Source organism: Saccopteryx leptura, chromosome 1 (genome assembly GCF_036850995.1).
Source record: "Saccopteryx leptura isolate mSacLep1 chromosome 1, mSacLep1_pri_phased_curated, whole genome shotgun sequence".
NCBI classification, from domain to species: Eukaryota; Metazoa; Chordata; class Mammalia; order Chiroptera; family Emballonuridae; genus Saccopteryx; species Saccopteryx leptura.
The window spans coordinates 341,183,423-341,207,295 of NC_089503.1; the positions used below are offsets into that span (position 1 = coordinate 341,183,423).

Sequence of the window (23,873 nt, forward strand, 5' to 3'; positions counted from 1 at the left end):
ACCAGGTGGTGGAGCAGTGGATAGGGTGTCGGACTGGGATGCAGAGGACCCAGGTTCAAAACCCCAAGGTCACTAGCTTGAGCGTGGGCTCATCTGGGTTGAGCAAGGGGTCACTCAGTCTGCTGTAGCCCCCGGTCAAGGCACATATGAGAAAGCAATCAATAAACAACTAAGGTGCCGCAATGAAGAACTGATGCTTCTCATCTCTCTCCCTTCCTGTCTGTCTGTCCCTACCTGTCCCTCCCTCTGTCTCTCTCTGTCTCTGTCACTAAATAAACTAAAAGTGAGGATAATGAAACTTGTACATATACTTACCTTACTAAAGGCCACAGTTGTTCATCTGGAGAAGCCTACCACTTAAAGAAATCATGTGTGCTTATCCACTTTTGTCTAATTAATTTTCCTTTGACATAGGCTAATGTTTGTAGTATACCGATTTTGTTCGGGGGGAGGGGTTATTTGGTAATGTCTGGAGACATTTTGGTTGCCACGACTAAGCTAAATGCTCCTGGCATTTCAGTGGGTAGAGGAGAGGTCTGGCATTCTGCTAAGTACCCTGTAATGCACAGGATAGACTCTGATAATAAGGAATTATCCAGCCCCAAATTTTAATATTGCTGAATTAGAGAAACTGTCATATATGAATTAGGGAATTAGGTTTTATTCTTAAAAATAATGGTGTTAATGGTACATTTATGATCTAGAATAGCACTGTCCAAAAGAAATACAATGCAAGCCACAAGTATAATTTCTAATTTTCTAATAACTACATCAGCAAAGTTAAAAAAAAAAACAGGTTAAATTAATTTTAATAATAATATTTACTTAATACAACATATCCAGATGATCATTTCATCATGTAATCAATATAAAAATTATGAGATATTTCATTCCTTTTTATACTTCGAGTCTCTAAATGCAGCGTGTATTTTATACTTGTGGCGCATCTCAATCCTGACTAGGCGTATTTTGAGTGTTCAATGGCCATCATGACAGAAAAGGGAAGAATAAAGACAAAGAGTAAGAATATTTTTCATCTTTGCCAGAGAATGAAGAATTCTATGTAAATAAATTACCAGCAACTAAACTGGACCTTTCAAAGTTTCTCCTTTCAGTCATTATAAATCTTTCTAAAGCACAATATAAACTGTAATATTTTATAAACAAATGATTATAAAAATCACACTGATTGTTTGCTTAATAAGGATCCACTATTTTGTTTTATATTCTGACTCTGTTGGCTTTTCTATTTTCTTCCTAAATACCCAGGCATTTCACCACTGCCACAATGGAAACTCCTAGATAAAATAAAAACTATACTGTCCAACTGGGGGGATGTCCACAAAATGCCATTTCTGGGTCCCCTAGAATTGGTGTCACCCCACCTAAAAAGGTGTCAGAGAGAAGCCCATGTATAAAATTCCTCTGCATTATATCCACTGTCTACCCCAACCCACCTTCACAGATCCTCATCTCTTTCCACCTATTTCCATTTTATCTGTTTTCATTCGCTATTTCTACTTAATCTACTTCCATCCTCTAATCCTACTTCATCTTTGTATTTATCCTCTGCTCTTAAATCACCCAGCAGTTCTAGTTAGAGAGTGAAAACATGTCCTGGGTTACTTGAGTCAGTTTACCCCGTTAACCCATCATAACTACTTAACAGAACCTTCTTTCATTGTCAACACAGCTCCAGTTTGGACAGTTACAGTTATCCTATCTAATAGTCTTTGTCCATAAGTCTCAGGCCAGAGTTCAATGATCAATCTCTGACTACAGATAAAAGGCACACCAGTACTGTTAAAACATCACTTTACCTTAATTAAATTAGCACAGGTATTCTGTATTTCTGAAACATTAATTCTTTCTCTTTCGTTACTTTGTCTTTTTTATATAGTCTACTCATTCTGGCTTGCCTGGGTATCAGATTGTATCTTGACAGTTTTCAGTCTCCACACTGTTACAAAAATTGAATTCATTTACTTACAATCAATGCTTTTTTTATTATTGATTTTAATTTATTTTGTTTACATAGATTCAAGTGTCCCAGTGAATACATGCCCCCCAGCCCCGTGTTCCTCTCAACATTCTCCTTGCCACCCTCCCCCCAACACTCTTTCCGCTTCCCTCCAGGATTTGCTTTCCTGCTCTCTGTAAGGCGGAGTTATGTATATATAATTTCACCAATCTCTTTCCCTTCTCTGATCCCATCCTCTCATCCCCTTTTCCTGTGGTCCCTTTGAACGCCTCTGTCTCTATTCCGCTCCTCAGTTCACATTGTTCATTGGATTTCTCAAATAAGTGAGGTCATATGATATTTTTCTTTCTCTGCCTGGCTTATTTCTCTAAATATAGTAGTTTCTAGGTCCATCTGTGTTGTCGCAAAAGGTAAGATTTACTTCTTTTTAACAGCCACATAGTATTCCACTGTGTATTTATACCCACTGCTTTTTAATTCACTCGTCCACTGATGACACTTGGCCTGTTTTCAGATCTTGGCTGTTGTAAACAATGCTGCAATAAACGTGGGAGTGCATTTCTTCTTTTCAATCAGTGATCTGGTATTCTCAGAATATATTCATAAAAGTGGGATGGCTGGGTCAAAAGGCAGTTCCATTTTTAATTATTTTGAGGAATCTCCATACTGTTTTCCACAGTGGCTACACCAGCCTGCATTCCCACCAGCAGTGCAGGAGGGTTCCCTTTTCTCCACATCCACGCCAGCACTTATTATCTGTTGTTTTGTTAATGAGCGCCATTCTGACTGGTATGAGGTTATATCTCATTGTAGTTTTAATTTGCATTTCTCTAATGATTAATGATGTTAAACATTTTTTTATCTGCGTATTGGCCATCTGTATGTCCTCTTTGGAGAAGTGTCTATTCATTTCTTTTGCCCATTTTTGATTGGATTGTTTGTCTTCCTGGTGTTGAGTTTTACAGGTTCTTCATAAATTTTGGTTATGAACCCCTTATCAGATGTATTGTTGAATATGTTCTCCCATTTTGTAGTTTGTCTTTTTATTCTGTTCATATTGTTCTTAGCTGTGCAAAAGCTTTTTAGTTTGATATAATTCCATTTGTTCATCCTGTTCTTTATTTCAATTGCCCATGGAGATAAATCAGCAAATACATTGCTGCGAGAGATGTTGGAGAGCTTACTGTGTTTTCTTCTAAGATGATTATGGTTTCATGACTTACATTTAAGTCTTTTATCCATTTTTAGTTTATTTTTGTGAATAATGTAAGCTGTTGGTCTAGTTTCATTTTTTTGCAAGTAGCTGTCAAATTTTCCCAACACCATTTGTTAAAGAGACTGTCTTTACATTTTATGAACTTGACTCCAATGGCAAGAGAAGTGAAGGCAAAGATAAATGAATGGGACTACATCAGAATTAAAAGTTTTTGCTCAGCAAGAGAAACTGATATCAAAATAAACAGACAGCCAACTAAATGGGAACTGATATTTTCAAACGACAGCTCAGATAAGGGCCTAATATCCAAAATTTACAAAGAACTCAACAACAAACAAACAAACAATCCAATAAAAAAATGGGAAGAGGACATGAACAGACACTTCTCCCAGGAAGAAATACAAATGGCCAACAGATATATGAAAAGATGCTCAGCTTCATTAGTTATTAGAGAAATGCAAATCAAAACTACAATGAGATACCACCTCACCCCTGTTAGATTAGCTATTATCAACAAGACGGGTAATAACAATGTTGGAGAGGCTGTGGAGAAAAAGGAACCCTCATACACTGTTGGTGGGAATGTAAAGTAGTACAACCACTATGGAGGAAAGTATGGTGGTTCCTCAAAAAACTGCAAATAGAACTACCTTATGACCCAGCAATCCCTCTACTGGGTATATACCCCAAAACCTCACAATCATTGATACGTAAAGACACATGTAGCCCCATGTTCATTGCAGCACTGTTCACAGTGGCCAAGACATGGAAACAACCAAAAAGCCCTTCAATAGAAGATTGGATAAAGAAGATGTGGCACATATACACTATGGAATACTACTCAGCCATAAGAAATGATGACATTAGAACATTTATAGCAAAATGGTGGGATCTTGATAACATTATACGGAGTGAAATAAGTAAATCAGAAAAAAACAAGAACTACATGATTCCATACATTGGTGGAACATAAAAACGAGACTAAGAGACATGGACAAGAGTGTGGTGGTTACCAGGGTGGGGGGAGGGAGGATGCAGGAGGGAAGGAGGGAGAGATTTAGGGGGAGGGGGAGGGGCACAGAGAAAACTAGATAGAGGGTGACGGAGGACAATCTGACTCTGGGCGAGGGGTATGCAACATAATTTAATGACAAGATAACCTAGACATGTTTTCTTTGAATATATGTACCCTGAATTATTGTCATCCCATTAACATTAATAAAAATTTATAAAAAAAAAACAAAAAAAAAACAAAAAAAAACAACAAAGGGACCAGAGGAAAAGAAGACAGAGGGAAAGGGGATGATAGGATCAGATAAACCTGAAGGGAAGAGGGGAGGGCACTGTAGGGATGGGGACAAGGGAGATGTTGAAGGGAATATGGGGGAGGGGTAATGCATTAGAGGTGACCCTGGAATCTATGTAAATACAATTAATTAAATTAAAAAAAGAATAAAAGGGAAAAAAAAGACAAAAAAAAAGACTGTCTTTATTCCATTGCATGCTCTTACTTCCTTTGTCAAATATCAATTGTCCATAAAGGTGTGGGTTTATTTCTGGGTTCTCTGTTCTGTTCCATTGATCTATATGCCTGTTCTTATGCCAGTACCAAGCTGTTTTGAGTACAATGGCCTTGTAGTATAACTTGGTATCAGGAAGTATGATACCACCCACTTTATTCTTCTTTTTCAAGATTGCTGAGGCTATTTGTGTTCTCTTTTGTTTCCATATAAATTATTGGAATATGTATTTGTTCTATATCTTTGAAGTATGTCATTGGTATTTTAATTGGTATTACATTGAATTTATACATTGCTTTGGGTAATATAGACATTTTAATAATATTTATTGTTCCTATTCAGGAACATACTATATGCTTCCATTTGTTTGTATCTTCCTTAATTTCTTTTATCAATGTTTTATAATTTTTTGGTACAAGACTTTAACCTCCTTGGTTAAATTTACTCCTAGGAACTTTATTTTTTTTTGTTGCAATAGTGAAGAGGATTGTTTTATTAATTTCTCTTTCAGAGAGTTCATTGTTGGTGTATAAAAATGCCTCTGCTTTCTGAATATTAATTTTATATCCTGCCACCTTGCTGAATTCATTTATCAGGTCCAGTAGTTTTTTGACTGAGACTTTAGAGATTTCTATGTACAGTATCATATTATCAGCAAATAATGAGTTTTACTTCTTCTTTCCCAATTTGGATGCCTTTTATTTCTTCTTCCCTTTTATTTCTTCTTCTTGTCTGATTGCTGTGGCTAGGACTTCCAGAACTATGTTGAATAAGAGTGGTGAAAGGGGCACCCCTGCCTTGTTCCTGATCTTAAGGGGATTGCTTTTCATTTTTGCCCATTGAGTATAATGTTGGCTGTGGGTTTGTCATAGATGGCCTTTATCATGTTGAGGTATGTTCCCTGTATTCCCACTTTGCTGAGAGTTTTGATCAAAAATGCATGCTGGATTTTATCAAATGCTTTTTCTGCATCTACTGATATTATCATGTGGTTTTTCTCCCTCCTTTTTTTATATTATGAATTACATTGACTTATTTGCAAATATTGTACCAACCTTGCCTCCCCAGAATAAATCCCACTTGATCATGGTATATAATTTTTTTCATGTATCCAGTTTGCTAATATTTTGTTGAGAATTTTAGCATCTAAATTCATCAGGGATATTGGCCAATAATTTTCGTTCTTTGTATTGTCTTTGCCTGGTTTTGGAATGAGAATTATGCTCGCCTCATAAAAGGAGCTTGGAAGTCTTCCCTCCTCTTGAATTTTCTGAAATAGCTTGAGAAGGATAGGAGTTAGATCTCCTTTGAATACTTGGTAGAATTCACCTGTGAAGCCATCTGACCCAGGGCTTTTCTTTGTTGGGAGGTTTTTGATAACTGTTTCGATCTCATTTGTTGTAATTGGTCTATTTAGGTTTTCTGATTCTTTCAGATTGATTTTTGAAAGATTATATATTTCAAAAAATTTGTCCATTTCACCTAGGTTGTCTAATTTTTTGGCATACAGTTCTTCATAGTATTTTCTTACAATCCTTTGTATTTCTGCTGTGTCAGTTGTTACTTCTCCACTCTCATTTCTAATTTTATTTATTTGAGTCCTCTCTCTTTGTTTCTTGGTGAGTCTGGTTAAAGGTTCATCAATCTTGTTTACCTTTTCCAAGAACCAGCTCTTAGTTTCATTGATCCTCTGTATTTTTTTTTTAGCCTCTATATCATTTATTTCCACTCTGATCTTTATTATGTCCTTCCTTCTACTTCCTCTGGGTTTTACTTGCTGTTCTTCTAGTCCTTTTAGCTGCAGGGTTGTTTATTTGAGCTTTTTCTTGCTTCTTAAGGTATGCCTGTAATGCTATAAACTTCCCTCTCAGGACTGCTTTTGCTGTGTCCCATAAATTGAGTTGTTGTATGTTCATTTTCATTTGTTTCCAAGAAAATTTTGATTTCTTCCTTGATCTCATTGTTAACCCATTCGTTATTTAATAACATGCTATTTAGTTTCCAAGTGTTTGAATGTTTTTAGTTTTTCTATTGCAGTTGATTTCTAGTCTCATGCCACTGTGATCAGAGAAGATGCTTGATATGATTTCAATCTTCTTTAATTTATTGAGACTCATTTTGTGTCCTAACATGTGGTCTATCCTAGAGAATGTACCATGAGCACTTGAAAAGAATGCATATTCTGCTGCTTTAGGGTGAAAGGTTCTGAAGATATCTATTAAATCCTGTTGATCTAGTGTGTTCTTTAAGGCTGTTTCTTTGTTAATTTTCTTTCTTGAGGATCTATCCAGTGATGTTAGTGGGGTATTGAAATTCCCTACTATTATAGTATTGCTGTTGATCTCGCCCTTTACATCCATCAAAGTCTGCTTTATATATTTTGGTGCTCCTATATTAGGTGCATAGATATTTATAATGGTTATATCTTCCTGTTAGAATGCTCCTTTTATCATTATGTAGTGATCTTTTTTATCCCTTACTATAGCCTTCATTTCAAAGTCTATTTTGTCAGATAACAGCATTGCTACCCCAGCATTTTATTTCATTTCCATTTGCATAAAATATTTTTTTTCAATCCCTTTACTTTCAGTCTATGTTTATCTTTTGTTTTGAGTTGGGTCTCTTGTAGACAGCATATGTACGAATCCTGTTTTCTTATCCATGCAGCTACCCTATGTCTTTTGATTGGAGCATTTAATCCATTTACATTTAAGGTTATTATGGATATGTAGTTGTTTATTGCCATTTTATTCTTTAAATTTACACTTCTCTTTTACTAGATTCCCCCCCCCCCCTTTTGTTCTGTTTACAACAGGTCCCTTAACATTTCTTGCAGCATTGTTTTGGTACTAATGAATTCCTTGAGGTTTGTTTTTTTGTTTTTTCTGTTTGTTTGTTTTTGGGGGTCTGGGAAGCTTTTTATTTCTCCTTCAATTTTAAACAATAGCCTTGCTGGATAAAGAATTCTTGGTTGTAGGCTCTTGTTTAGTATTACTTTGAATATTTCTTGCCATTCCTTTCTGGCCTCAAGTGTTTCTGTTGAAAAGTCAGATATCATCTTTATGGCGGCTCCTTTGTAGGTGACTGACTGCTTTTCTCTTGCGGCTTTTAGTATTTTTTATCTCTTAGCTTTGGTATTTTAATTATCATGTGTCTTGATGTAGGTCTCTTTGGATTTCTCTTTAATGGGATTCTCTGTGCTTCTTGAACTTGTGTGACTTTTTCCTTCATCAATTTAGGGAAGTGTTAAGCTATGATTTCTTCAGTCAGATTCTCTATCCCTTGTTCTTTCTCTTCTCCTTCAGGAACCCCTATGATGTGGATGTTGTTTCTCTTCATGTGTCACAGAGCTCTCTTAGAGTTTCCTCAGACCTTTTGATCCTCTTTTCTTTTTGCTATTCTGCTTCCGTGCTTTCACTTATCTTGTACTCTAAATCACTGATTCCATCCTCTGCTTCATCCATCGTTTTTAATTCCTTCTAGTGTAGTCTCCATTTCTGATACTGTGTTTGTCATTTCTGTCTGATTGTTTTTTATGATTTCAATGTCCTTTAGGCCTGACCTGTGGTGGCACAGTGGATAAAGCGCCGACCTGGAAATGCTGAGGTCGCCGGTTTGAAACCCTGGGCTTGCCTAGTCAAGGCACATATGGGAGTTGATGCTTCCAGCTCCTCCCCCCCTTCTCTCTCTCTGTCTCTCTCTCCTTTCTCTCCCTCTCTGTCTCTCTCCCCTAAAAATGAATAAATAAAAATTAAAAAAAAAGCATTTGATATCAATGTCCTTTATATTGCTTGCTATCTCTTTGTTTAGTTGCTCATTAAGTCCATCTATTGTTGCTCTAAGATCCTTGAGCATCCTAACAATCATTATTCTAAACTCTGCATTCGGTAACTTAGTTATTTTCATCTCATTCAGTTCTTTTTCTGGGGATTACTCTTGTTGGTTCATTTGAATTGCATTTCTCTGTCTTCCCATCTTGTCTCTGTATAGAGTGATCCTTTGGATGTGTTGTTTGTGTAGCTAGTTGAGTACAGGGTTAGTGTTGTCTGCTTCCAGCTTTCAGTTGTGTTGTTTCTAGATCTTCTTGAGTTGACCTACGCTGTTGTTCGCAATCCGCTGTGGGCTATTTATCTGCTACTACTGCTCTTTTTGCTATTTGTGTCAGCGTTTTCTATGCCTTAGCTGGGTCAGATGTGAGGAGCTTTTTCTTAAAATACCACTCTAACTAGAATTGTTAGGTCCTGAGCTGATGCTCTCTGTACCTGGCTGCTGGATGTACCAGCCCTGGACCTCCCTGGCCGGAACCTGGTGCAGATCAGTGGAGGTCACTGCTTATGACTGGCCCTTAGCAACCTTCTTGGAGCTACAGGCGATCCAGAATTTGTGGCTTCCTCTGCTGGGCCCTGATGCTGTTGTAAATATCAGCTGCACTCTTAGGCTAGCTTCTATCTACTCTTGGCCAGTGTGTGTGGCCTCTCTATTCCCAAGGTGTGGTCTTTCTGCTGGCCCTCCGCTGCTGCCGCCTCCCAGGCACTGGCACTGCCAGGCATGTGGATTGCGGGCCACAGCTCAGGCTGCCTCGTGGGCATGGGGAACACCTCACCTCTCTGGGCTCCGTCCCCCACCACCACGTGGGCCAAGCCCTGCAGCCACTACCGCAGCTGGGCCCTCCAACCTTTCGGAGGGCACTCAACAGTTTGGGGGAGCAGTGTATCCCAGACCTCACCACTCAAAACTTGTGTCCCTGATACACCCCCTGTTTCTAAGCATCTCTTTGCACTGACTGGAGCAGGAGAGCCTCTGGTGGATGGGGTAATTGCTTCCCTTTGCTGGCTTAGTTCTCCCAGGAAAAATGGTCACTTTAGGTTTGGGGAGTGACCCAGTACAGGGGTCAGGCTGGTTGTCCCCCACAGTTTCTCCCTGTGTCTGCAAGACTACACTCTCCTCTCACAACTCCAGTTCTCTCAGTGCGCCTCTCTCCCGGAGCCCCAGGTAAGTGGCTGTGAACAAAATTTTCCGTGGGGTCCCTTTAAAACGGAGCCTGGGTATAAGAGTTCTGTCTCCCTTTTGCAAATGTAACCCCGCTCTTCTTTCAGCTAAATACTGTCCATACACCTCCTCTAGTCTCTGGGGCTCCAGGCCGGGGATCCGGTCATGGGACTTAGGACCCACAACTCTCTGGGAAACCCACCCCACTGTGAGACCCTCCGGACCGCCTCTTGCTCTTGGGAGTGGAGCAGCCCTTTCCACATTTCCGCCCTTCCTACCAGCTCAGTGTGGTTTCTTAGGTGATGCTTGGTTATAGATTCCTTAGTTTAGGCCAAAGTTGGTTTTTCAAGATGATTGTTCCTAAATTAAGTTGTAATCTACTTTGGTTATGGGAGGTGGGAGTTGTAACGTCCACTTATTCTGTTGCCATTTTCCCTCTCCCAAATTGGATAGTTCTTAACATGTGGGCTGTGGAATTCTCCTGGTGTTTGTCCAATGCTTTTCTGATTTGTAAAATTTTTGTCTTTGTTTCCTAATGCCTTGCAAGTTGACTCATATCTCTACCTGCTACTGGCCTCACCCTAGTAAAACATTCTGCTCTTTCTAGATATGTTGCCCCAGTAATTAGTATCAGGGTTAGAGATAGCGTTCAAAAAGAAACTCTTAATTTATGAATACATAGTATCTCAGGACCCTTTATCTCATTCTGAGTAAAAAACACGTTTGAATTTTAGAAGATAAGGAGCAGGAGGACTACTCATTACAGTTTTGTTTTGTTGTTGTTGTTGTTTTGTATTTTTCTGAAGTGAGAAGCAGGTAGGCAGAGAGACAGTCTCCTGCATGCGCCGGACCGGGATCCACCTGGCAAGCCCACTAGGGGGCGATGCTCTGCCCATCTGGGGCACTGCTCCATTGCAACCGGAGTCATCCTCAGCACCCTGGCCAACTTTGCTCCAATAGAGCCTTTGCTGCAGGAGGGGAAGAGAGAGACAGAGAGAAAGGAGAGGGGGAAGGGTGGAGAAGCAGGTGGGCACTTCTCCTGTGTGCCCTGGCCAGGAATCAAACCCAGGACTTCCACACTCCAGTCTGACACTCTACCACTGAGCCAGTTGGTCAGGGCCTCAGTTTAGTTATGATTAGGAGTTAGTTAGAAATCCTTGGTTTCCTAAACTGTACTGATTTTGGTTTCATAGGAAGAGGGGTTGTTTGTTTTGTTTTTCTGGTCTTAACTGCATTTGTCCATCCTTGTTACCAAATGATTTTAGGTTATCAGTTTTTTTCTCTCAGCACTTTCAGGATACTGTTCTACTGTTCTTCTAGTAAAAGTGCTGTAACAGCCAGCTAATTACTAGTAAATTAGCTATCAATTTACTGATCACTGGTTAGTAAACCTGTCTCTTTCTCTCTGGCTGTTTTTCATACCTTCTCATTGTATTCGGTGTTCTTAAGAGTCTGTGAATTTTTTTATTTACCTTGCTTGGATTTTGCTGAACTTGCTAAATTTGAGGAATTGTGACTTAACAATTTTGGAAAATTTCAGCCATTATCCCTTCAGATGTTGCTTCTTCCTCATTCTTGCTACTACTTACGGAAATGATTACAATTGTTAGACTGCATTACTCTTGCCTCCATGTCTCTTGAATGTTTTTCTATTCTTTTGTTTCTCTGTGCCACATTCTTTGTAATTTCTGCTGTTCAATCTGGCAGTTCATTGAACTCTACTACTAGGTCTAAACCCTGACTATTCATGCTATGTACTTTTTAATTCCACCAGTTCTATTTTTCATCTCTAGAAGTTTTTTTTTAATTCTATATAATTGTTTTTAGCAGTCTCTTATCTTTTATTCATGCTACCAATTAATTCCTATTTTCCTAAATATTTCAAACAATCATCTTTATTCTGTATATGAATAATTAAGTGCTCAGGGTAAAATCTTGCTGTTGTTTATTTCCTCATGTGTTGTCTAAATTTTACTGTGCACTAATAATTGTCTGATGTGTACATGTGGGCATTTTGAGGATTTTAGGTTAAAACCATTAAAATTTTGTATATACATCTGCCAAACAGCCTGGGAAACCAGTAAGAGGGTTTTAAGGTTTCTGAGGTTTCATAGGTGATATGTATTTAAATTTTCAGCTCTTACATGGGCAGAACATAGTTACAAATTCTCAGTGAAAATTTCTCTTTTTTCTTCCCCATTACCTCATAAAGAAGGCCAGGGCAGATATGATACCCTGACATTCCATTTGTTGTTAGATTTCTTTTTCTAAGCCTTCCCATTTTACTGATCATATAGACCTTCAAAAGTCCAAGCCATAGACAGGGATCTCAGTTTCAACTCCCTGCCTTTACAGACCCAAGATCTGGTCTCCTATCCCCTGTATAAACAATATAATTCTTATGTGGCTCTAAGTTCTGAGTATCTAGACTAAGTGCTTGTGGGAAACAGAGGCTTCAGAACTAGCTTATCATTCTGGATGCTACTTCTAACTACTCTTTTTTACAGATGTCTGGGGATTTCCTTGTGAACTAATGTGCTCATTTTAAATGGTGTTTATTGTATTTGGTGAGGCATTCTGAAGATTGACAGTTTTTCATTTCCAGGGAGGAAGGAAAGAAACCAGACAAGTCTTTTTACCTACTGGCAGAAGCCTAAAGAGTCTAGCATACTTTCTAATTACCCTGAATGGTATTACAGAAGAACACATGACTTTCAATACCAGATTGTGAAAATAAGATATATACTATTCAGGATGAGGTAAAAGTATTCATTTAAAAATTTTAGTTACAATCACATCTCATACAGGCAGTGAATCATCGGATCATTTACAACAACATGGATGGACCTTGATAACATTATACTGTGTGAAATAAGTAAATCAGAAAAAAAACTAAGAACGATATGATTCCATACATAGGTGGGACATAAAAATGAGACTCAGAGACATGGACAAGAGTGTGGTGATTATGGGGGAGGGGAGAGGGAGGAGAGGTAGGGGTTTGGGGGAGGGGAGGGGCACAAAGAAAACAGTTAGAAGGTGACGGAAGACAACTGAACTTTGGGTGATGGTAATGCAGGATAATCAAATGTAAAAATAACCTGGAAATATTTTCTCTGAACATATGTACCCTGATTTATCAATGTCACCCCATTAAAATTAATAATAAAATAAAAATTCTTAAAAAAAATCAATTAATCAATTAAGAGGAGAAAGGGATTGGTTTACAAAATAAATTGACTGGAAGAATTTCCAAACACTAAAGTTCAAACTAGTTTGTTTTTGGTATATACCAACATATGACTTATTTGTTTTGTAGCAGTAAGAACAAAAAGAAACCCTTTTTTGAACATCTATTACTTTCACTGTGCAAAAAACTTTATTCATGTTAATTTTTTCTTAGCTCTATGAATCCCTGTACAGATTAAAAAACTGAGGCTCAGAGAACAAAACTGGCCCAAAGATTGCAAGCCTACAGGTCTTGAAGCTAGGATTCAAATCTAGGTATGCCTGTGCTATTTCAATACTGCTGATAACAGGCCTCTGGCAACAAGGCCTTGAATTACAAAACTCATTGAACTAAATAAATAGAAGATTCAGGCTGAACAAGCTAGTTTATTCCTAAATTGGATGTCAAAGTCAGGACTTATTGAAAAACAAAAAATTACATTTCTTCCATAGTAAAGGATTAAGGAAAGTATTCCTGCTATTCCTACTGCATGTCTAACATTTTCAAAAAATACTCTACTGAATAAAGCTTAGGAGGTAAAGATATAAGCCATGCAGATTGTAGAACTACTACTGGTTAGAAGGTAAGGGGAATAATGGGTTGTATTTTGTAAATAGTTTAAAATCAGAACGTGGGTTTTGTATGGTAATGAAGCAAGAAGTGGAAAAGTGGAAAACAAATGGGAGACAATGCTGGGAGAAAACACTTCACAGTATAACTCTTATATTTCCTCATTTTCAGTCATGTGAATATATTATACATTCAAAACATTAAATTCCAAAAAATGAGTTTAAAAATCAACTCTAACCAACTGCTCTAGCAAATCTGTGTATAACAATAGAATAAAAGACTAGTGAAAACTAAATTAAGAGTAAGTCAAGTTCTTCCACTTCCATAATGCTTAATTCTCATACTATGAATGTTCTCTCAAAACAGGGCAAAAATTTAAGGTTAAAGTCATTGTTTCATTCTAAAGAACTGAAGTAAAACCTTTACAGTGGCAGACCAGAAGGCCAGTGAAAATGAGAACAATGTATTGATTTATTTAAATCTATTTGTTGAAATCCAAGTTAAAAAAAAATACACGTGAGTTACACATCAATGCCAGCTTAGCACTGTCACCACTCACCTTTAGGAACAGCAGGTTTTACTGCCATTCTGCCAACCAGACATTCTTTCAGCATGGATTCATAATTGACCCAACGATGAACCTGGTATGGGATAAAAACAACAGAAAAGCAACCTGGTTAACTCCATGAGATGCTCTAATTTTATTCTGAGCAAAAAAAATAAACATTTTTACACTGCTCTGCAAAATAGAGAAGCAGATTCAATTTGCCAACAAGGGAGTGACACAGCATACGTAGGGTAACAATGCTCTCAAAGTGCTGTCTACAGACTCAGGAGGTTCCTGAAGTCCTTTCAGATATACATGAGGTCTCAATTCGTTTCAAAATATACTAAAATTTGGCCCTGGCCAGGTGGCTCAGTGGACAGAACGTTGTCCCAGAGTTACAATGTTGTAGGTTTGATCCTCGGTCAATGCACATACAAAGAAGCAGCCAGTGAGTGCACAATTAAGTGGAACCATGAGTTGCTGCTTCTCTCTCTCTCTTTCTCTTTCCCTCTTCTCTGAAATCAATGGAAAAATTAATTAAAAAAATACAAAAATTTATTTGCCTTTTTCATTGTTTACATTTGCATTGATTTTTTTAAAAAAAGCAATGAGGGGTAAAACTGCTTTCATCTTAGCACAAATCAAGGCAGTGATTTCAACCATTATATTCTTCACCAGACCCATGGGAGGCGGGGTCATTTAAGAACATCCTTGATTTCATTTAAGAACATCCTTCATGAAGTATTATTTTCTTTTCTTTAATTGAATTTATTAGGGTGACATTGGTTAATAAAATTATGTAAGTTTTGGGTACACAATTTCTATAACACATCCTTTGTATATTGTACTGTGTGTTCACCACCCTGAGTCAAGCCTCCTTGTATCACCTCCTCTACCCTCTTTCACCACCCAACCCCCATTCCCTCTGATAAACACCATACTGTTGTCTATGTCTTTGAAGGTTTTTTTCTTTAATCCCTTCATCTGTTTCACTGAATACCCCAACCCTCCTCCCCTCTGACAGCTATAAATCTATTCTCTGTATCTAAGAGTCTATTTATACTTTGTTTCTTAAATTATTTTATTCATAAGATTCCACATATAAGTGAGATCATATGGTATTTATCTTTTTCTGACTGGCTTATTTTACTTAACATAATACTCTCCAGGTCTATTCATGCTGTCACAAAAGGTTAAGATTTCCTTATTTTTTACAGCTGAGTAGTATTCCACAGTGTAAATGTACCACAGCTTTTTTATCACCTCATCTATTGATGGGCACTTGGGCTGCTTTCAAATCTTGGTTATTGTTATTAAATCTCAACCCTGGAGTACCGATCTTTTTATATTCTGTGATAAAATGGGAAGTTCTCAAAAATACTTCTACTACAAAATAAAATGGTAGCTCTGAGGAAAAATAGTTAGGCAACTGTTTAATTTGAAAATTAAGTTTTTCCTAGGAAGGCTGTTCATACTTAAAAGAAAAAGAATGACCTATAAACAAGATGGTTATGCAGACCTGAGTAACATATTAAAGCCAAGGGGAAGGCAGAAATCTGGTAGCTAAAATATTGTTTAAACTGATAAAGAACTTCAGAATACAGCAGTTCTTGTGAATTCCTTTGTGACAAGCTTCTAACCTCATAACACTGAGGAATACAGAGATAAATAGGTTTTACTGGAAATTTTTCTTGCAGAAGAGTACAGTCAGCATCAAGACGTTATAGAACAGATATAAAAGTATGGCAGCCAAATTTTCATGGAAATGAAAAATGTTCCCAAACTTTTGTATTTGGGTTGCATTTATAGACAGTAACAAATAAATTACAATGGGAATTTGCCTTAAATCAGCAATAAAAACCTCCCAAAGAAAATGCTATTATGACCAATGGGTAAACATGACTTTTCTCTAACACAAGAAGGACATAAAAAACAAATGAGATTCTGATATTTAAGCAGATGCATCTAAGTTTATTTAAATGTAAAACAAACTATATTTCCAGCAACCTAGTGGAAAAAAAATAAATCCTAAAATATATGAGAATGTAGGAACAGAAATCAAAATTACAAGACACTAAAAATAACCCAATCTGATTCAGGTTTCTCAAATGCTAAAAACCCAGTAGTACATGGTTAACATCAACTAAAATATAAAATAAAGGCTATCTGATACAAGAGAAAATTTCTATTCTTTTCAAGACTGTTCCAAAATAATAATAAATAGTTCAGCCAATTTCCCAGGGTTTGATTCCTAGTCAAAGCACACAGGAGAAGCAACCATCTGCTTCTCCACTCCTCCCTCTTCCCCTTTCTCTCTCTTTCCTTAAACAGTCATTGCTCAATTGGCTTAAGCAAGTTGGCCCTAGGTGCTGAGTGAGGATGGCTCCATGGCCTCTGCCTCAGGTGCTAAAAATAGCTAAGTTGGGAGCAACAATCCTGATAGGCAGAGCACTGGCTCCAGACAGGTTGCTCGGTAGATCCCAGTGGGGGCTCATGCAGGAGTCTGTCTCTCTCCCTCCCCTGCTCTCACTTAATTAAAAAAAAAATAGTTCAGCTAACTAAAAGTAATTAACATATTCCATATCACTTTTATAAGTACTGTCTGCTAACCAATTGTGCCACTGGAGCCCCTCTATATCACTTTTAAATAGTATAAGAACTAGTGCTTGTTTTTAGTATGATATGTATAAGGGGAAAAAAGTGACTTATTTAAATATCTTTTAACATATACATACAGAATCTGCCAGCACTCCAAGAAAAATAAGTTTTTATTCATTAATCACCTAACTTTGTACATGATAGGCAGATTCAGTATTGCAAGACAGGCTGACTATACAGCAATCCCCGAAGGATAAAAGACTAATAGCAAAGAAGCTAAGCGACTTTTGCTTTCCTCTAATTGTCACTGCCTCCCATAAGTCAGTCATCATCATCAAAACTGATCAAACCTGAGTAAACAACTGCCAGCATAGGCAGTAAGCACTTAAGTGTAGACTCCTCAACCCAGATTTGAAATCATCTTTAAAATTTTAGTAAAATAATTTAAAAGCAAATTGAATGAACAGTTGTCACTTATGAGCATCTTCCCACACTTCAAAAGTCAAGTGAAAATCTGAAATTTATGAAATTTATCTGAAATTTATGCAACTATTTTTTTCTACAATTCATACTGCTAGATCTGAGAGTATACTCTTCCATTGTTATACTCTGACTACCTTCAGCACCTTACCTGATCAAAAAGGTCCGTGCCATCTGACCCTGCTGCTTTCATCAGTTCATCTTCTCCACCAGGATGATATTCCATATAGGGGCTGACATTATAAACATACCCTATGTCAAAGCAAGGAGAAATAATATCTTACATGAATTTCTTAAAAATTGTACAAACTGGCCCCAGCTGGTTGGCTCAGCAGACAGAGCATCAGCTCAGCATGTGTATGTCCCAGGTATGATCCCCGGTCAGGGCACAAAGGAGAAGTGACCATCTACTTCTTTTTCTCTCCCTCTCTCCCTTTTCCCCTCTTGCAGCCAGTGGTTCGATTGGTTCGAGCATGGGTCCAGGGCACTGAGGATAGCTGGGTTGATTTGAGCATCGGCTCCAGACGATTATAGTCAGGACGCATGTGGGAGTCTGTCTCTATCTCCCTTCCTCTCACTTAAAAAAAAGCTGTACAAACTACAAATATAAGTTCCAATAACTCTTTCTAAATACATCCTATTTGCTACATTGAAGTATTAAGACTATAAGGTCTGAGATTTCACCGTATTTGCAAGCTAGTACATTAGCCTGCCACTTTCAGGGGTCTTGTAAGAAAATACGAGACTCCTAGGTTAGAGGCATAGGACAGTTTAGTACACACATCAGTAGCAGCAACTAGAATATCAGCATGTGCATCAGTTCCCTAAACCCCAATTCCCACAAAGCTATGTGATGAGGAACAGATAACACCTGTACACTCAATGTCCTGCATGACAGGAGAGAAACTCAGAGCTTAGGAAACACAAATCTTTTATGATGAGCAAGTAAGTATATTTGCCCTTTGTTCTGAAAGTAAACATTAATATACTGAGCAGTAAGCAAACATTAATATACTGAGCAGTAAGAAAACACTAGCTCTACTACCATCCAAAGTTGTTCACTATGCAAACATCCCTGAAAAGACTGCTAAGACAGTTAGTGCCTCTGCTTGCAAGGTATCTCATCTCTCTCTCTCTCTCTCTCTCTCTCTCTCTCTTCTTCTTTCTCTCATTTCCACTCCCTGATCTTCTACTGCCCTGGTAGAAGAATCCTATGGAAAAAAATTGAGCTCTCATCCATATGTTTGATCATCACAGGAAAGGCAGAGCAATGGTGACTGGGCCACTCAGGAATTTCATGTGAAAGCAAGCATAATTCTTTCCTGTCAATGCCCAAGGAACAAAGATTATCGTATAGATCTTAATAATCCTTTTACCTCCAACATATATTCATTTTATCTGTTTATATATTATATTTAACCATAGTTTTACCTTTTCAGAAAAAGGCATAGGGAACAATAAATAAAGAACAGCTCAACGAACAGCCTTACCAAGGAAGTGAGTTGCTTTTTAATCTTTTACTTGAAAACTAGGTAATAGGCAAATCCAGCCCTAAAGACACCTCAGAAGTACAATGAGAAGAACTAGGTTTCTTATATCTAGGACTATTCCCTCTTTATATGGTGACTTCCATGAATTTAAATAGCCTTAATATAATTTAAAATCTTCATCCTATATAATGATCTTGGAATAAAAGAAAAAATTGAATTTCAGACCCAAGAAAACTACTGCAGTTTTTCCACCATAATGACCAGTCAGACTCTCTTTATAAAACTGGTCAAAGGCAATTTAGGCAACAAAAAGAAGTAAATTCACAAAATCTTTTTCAGCAGTCCTCAAAATAAGTCTGAAAACAAAAGAAAAGAACAGGTGAAGTCTTCTCACTTCCCCTTCCCATATGCTATTCCCCACAAAACTTAGAAAGAATTTACCGTATTGTTTAATGCTCTAAAATCCACAAACCACAAATGCTGGAATAAGGATTAGGATAAAAATTATTCCCAATAAGCTTTTTAAAACAGAGAAATCCTTTTCAAATAAGAGAATTTCAAGAAGTTCTATAGTTTCCCAAGAACATGAAATCTGTAGCACATGATCATCTAACCTTCTGTGATGGCATTTCATGTGTGTCAGCAACCAGCAGGAAGATAAACAGGAAGCTTTAACATCTATTTAACAATATATCAATGATGGACATATAAAGCCTGAAATGCCCCACATGTGTTCTCTGCTTCCTCCAAACTCTTTAAACTGACACTTATCCTCTGATAATCTTCCTTTTCTTTCTGATAAACTAGGGTCCAAACCTAAAGAACTTCCCATCGTCTAAACAGACAAAACTAGGAATGTCTATAAAATCCCTCACTATAAGGAATGAAGACTATTAGATACAATCACACCTGGCAGTGTTTTTGCTGATTTTCAGACTTAAACCCTGCCCCCTATTGCCAATTGGTGTATTTTTACTGGTCCAGAGGCTTTCTGCCTCCCTCTTGTTCCTTTTTTTCTTTTCAAAAGCATTTCCTAACAACTAAAACTTGAACCTTTGAATATGGCAGAAGAAAACAAATGCAAAGAATTTAATTTTATGCTTTTCCTTCCTGCTTTATTGTATTCTATTTGTACTATACATGGCTTTTAGACAGCAATCTCTCCTGTGCACACTTTTTGCTTCCTATAAATTCTTACCACCTGGTTTTTAGAAACTAATTTTGCAACTCTCTAAATTTTGCAATGACATAATTAACTTCTTCCTATAGCTCTAATTGCTCAGGTGTGGCAGATCTGCACAACTGATTGTCCATTATATAGACAATAATATAAATAGAATTTATGGGCCCATAGACACCACCTCAATTTGCTGTTTATTTTTTAATTCAGCAAAACCTAAATCCTAATAACGACAGTAAGAACAAAAACAGTCAGAATTAGATTCATGAAACATCATGAATGGTGCTTTCAGATCATTTACATGAGTGACCTTCAGTGGCAGAAGAAGGTTTAGGGAATCTGTCTGTCTAGCTATCTGCTTGCTATCTCCTGTACACTAATATTTTATTTTGCTTTGTATTTTGTTTTTAAACTCTAACCAGAAGTTGATACAATAAAAGGCAGTATAAGTTTCTGACAATACAAAGCACTGAGTGGTAATTTTAAAATGACTAATGCTAAGAAGAGCAACTTAATTTCACAATACATACATATACCAAATAATGTACACCCTAAATATATACAATGTTATTATCAATTATTTCTCAATGAAACTGGGAAAAATAGTATTAAAAAAGGGGGAAAGAAGGAGGAGAAGGGGAAGGAGGGGCCAGCAGCAACATTAAAATATAACAGTTCTGTTAGGAACATATACTCTAATGCAGGGGTCCCCAAACTTTTTACACAGGGGGCCAGTTCACTGTCCTTCAGACCACTGGAGGGCCAGACTATAAAAAAACTATGAATAAATCCCTATGCACACTGCAAAGATCTTATTTTAAAGTAAAAAGAAACAAAACGGGAACAAATACAATATTTAAAATAAAGAACAAGTAAATTTAAATCACCCAACTGACCAGTATTTCAATGGGAACTATGCTCCTCTCACTGACCACCAATGAAAGAGGTGCCCCTTCCGGTAGTGCGGAGGGGCCGGATAAATGGCCTCAGGGGGCCGCATGTGGCTCGCGGGGCCGTAGTTTGGGGACCCCTGCTCTAATGTTTAAATACATCAATTTTAAATGCCCTGGACTATTCACGGGTACATTCTACAGATAATTCACCCTAGCAGTGCAATTGAAAACTCACATTCAGAACAACAGCTATACTGAGTTCTTTGGGTAGTACCTGTTCTAAATATTTCAACACTAAATTATCTCTTTTGTGTTATATATCTGGAACTGTGAGCTCTCAAATAAGTTCTTAGAATAAAAATTACCCAATTTAAAATTACCATTCAGTGTTCTGTACTGTTAGAAACATATTGCCAATTCAAAGACAGAAGGACAGTCTTAAGACTGTGAGAACTCGAAAGGCAATTTTAGTCTGCTCTCTCATTCAGTATAAGATTCACCTCTCAATTAAAAAATTTTGTTTTTAAAACTCTCATTCTTTCATGAGTGTAGAAGATTAAATACAGAAGATGACATGAGAATATAGTTGTCATCTATTAAACCATACAATAAAAATATTTGCCAAGAATTTATGTTAAATAATACCAATTTTCTCATTAAAAAATTTTTGTTTTTGTAAAATATAATTTTCATAAAATATATATTATTTATGATAATATAGTTTATTTCTAGCTTTTAAGTTAATTTAAAAATATTATTTAAATTTCTTAATTTTAATTTCTAAAAGGTAAGCATCAATAGAATCATCATAAACAAAGCTCTTTGGGGCCCTCAATATTTTTAAGAGTAAAGAGAACTTAAACCAAAAAGTTTGAGGACTTACTGCTCTACGTAAAAGCAGTATTTTTGTAATTTAATTTTAAAATAATTTTTATTTTAAAATTTATTCACAAATTTAATTTCAAAGCCCTATATTATATTCATTCAACAAAAATTTATTTAATGCCTATTATACATGTGCCAAGTATTATGGCACTATACTGCAGTACTCCTATTTATTTCACCAATCACCACTGCTCATTTTGTTAGCTCTAAATAAATAAAGAGAAAAGGTATGTTCACATAACAAAAGAACGTCATATTTCAACGTATTCAAATACACGTTTGCAAGCACTGTGACTACTTTGCCATCTTGTGTTCAGTTAGAGACACTGCACATTTTCTTTATGCCTACCAATGTTTATCTAGTTCTAACAATTGCTAAGAGGGGATGTTAAAATATGCAACAATGATTATGGATTTTAATTTTCATTCAGTTCCATTAATGCTTGCTTCATCTATTCTGAAATTTTATCAGGCACAAACATTCTTTCTGAATTTCTGAATTTAGAGTTATCATTTTTTTTTTTTTTTTTCATTTTTCTAAAGCTGGAAACAGGGAGAGACAGTCAGACAGACTCCCGCATGCGCCCGACCGGGATCCACCCGGCACGCCCACCATGGGCGGCGCTCTGCCCACCAGGGGGCGATGCTTTGCCCATCCTGGGCATCGCGGTGTTGTGACCAGAGCCACTCTAGCGCCTGGGGCAGAGGCCACAGAGCCATCCCCAGCGCCCGGGCCATCTTTGCTCCAATGGAGCCTTGACTGCGGGAGGGGAAAAGAGAGACAGAGAGGAAAGCGCGGCGGAGGGGTGGAGAAGCAAATGGGCGCTTCTCCTGTGTGCCCTGGCCGGGAATCGAACCCGGGTCCACCGCACGCTAGGCCGACGCTCTACCGCTGAGCCAACCAGCCAGGGCTAGAGTTATCATTTTATTAGTTTCCCTCCCTAGCCCCAAGTTTTCTTTCTCATCCCAACCCTGCAAATTTTCTGTTTGTGTTCCTCTATTTCCTTGACTTCTTCTGGGTTAACCAAAAAATATTATTTTAGAATCCCACATTATTGGTTTTTTAGCTGTATCTCTTAGCATTATATTTTAAGCGGCTGTCAAGAAGTACAATATATAACCTTAACTTTAACTAGCTTACTTGAGTTAATATTGTTCATCCCTTCACATTTAATATAAGGACCATTTACCACTCTCCACCCCTATACTTTATGTAACATCACAGTATAATACTACAATTTTTACTTTAAACAGCCATGCCTTTTTAAAAAGGAAATAAAATGTAATCTATCTCTTTACTCACATATTTACCATTTCCTGAAGATCAGAACTTCTCTACCTGGTGTCATTACCTTTCAATCTAATGAACTTCTTTTAGATCTCTTTAGAGTTGGTCTTTTGGTACTAAATTCTCAGTTTTTGTTAATCAAAAAAGTCTTTATTTCATCTTTACCCTTAAAAAAGTCTATATCTTTAAAGATACAGAACTTAGGGTTGACAGGTTTTTTTCTCTCTTCAATGATCATTTTTATTGTTTGCAGGTGTACTTTTTTCTGGCAGATTTCAAGATTTTATCCTTTTTTCCCTTCAGTTTGAATATAATATGCCACTATGTAAATTTCTTTGTATTGATCATGCTTGGATTTTCTAAAATCCCAAATTGACAATATCATGTCCTTTACCAAATTTGGGGAATTTTTGGCCAGTTTTTCTCTAAATATTTTTTTGTTCCCTTCTCCCACTCCTCTCCTTCTGGAATTCAACTATGTATACCAGACATTTTTATTTCATCCTATAGGTCCCTGGGCCTTTGTTCATTTTATATACATTTTCCTTTCTATTATTCAGACTAAATTATTTTAATGAAATTATCTGCATGCTCATTAAGTCTTCCTTCTGTTACCTCCAGTTTGCTATTAGGCTCATTTGGTAAAATTTTTTACTTCACATATTATATTTTTCAATTCTAGATTCCCATTTTTTATAGTTTCTATTTCTCTGCTGAGATTTCCTATTTAAGCATTCATTTTACACACACACACACACACACACACACACACACACACACACACACCTTTACTTCCTTGAGTTATAGTTATAATACAATGTGTCCGTAAAGTCATGGTGCACTTTTGACCAGTCACAGGAAAGCAACAAAAGACGGTAGAAATGTGAAATCTGCACCAAATAAAAGGAAAACCCTCCCAGTTTCTGTAGGATGATGTAGCAGCATGTGCACATGCGCAGATGTTGACGTAACACCGTGTATGTAAGAATAGTAACTAGAATATAGGC

The 23,873-nt window shown here is 37.1% G+C and overlaps 1 protein-coding gene across 2 annotated transcripts in view; it reads right to left on the bottom strand.

The window, feature by feature from the left end:
- The window catches only part of CYB5R4 (cytochrome b5 reductase 4), a 95,629-nt gene that overhangs the window by 41,691 nt on the left and 30,065 nt on the right, over window positions 1-23,873 (bottom strand). For both annotated transcript variants that reach the window (XM_066358934.1, XM_066358933.1), the window contains exons 3-4: window positions 17,282-17,382; window positions 14,065-14,146 (exon numbers count right to left, since the gene is read on the bottom strand). In XM_066358934.1, the coding sequence (XP_066215031.1) occupies window positions 14,065-14,146; window positions 17,282-17,382 (183 nt within the window). The remainder of the gene's footprint in view (window positions 1-14,064; window positions 14,147-17,281; window positions 17,383-23,873) is intronic.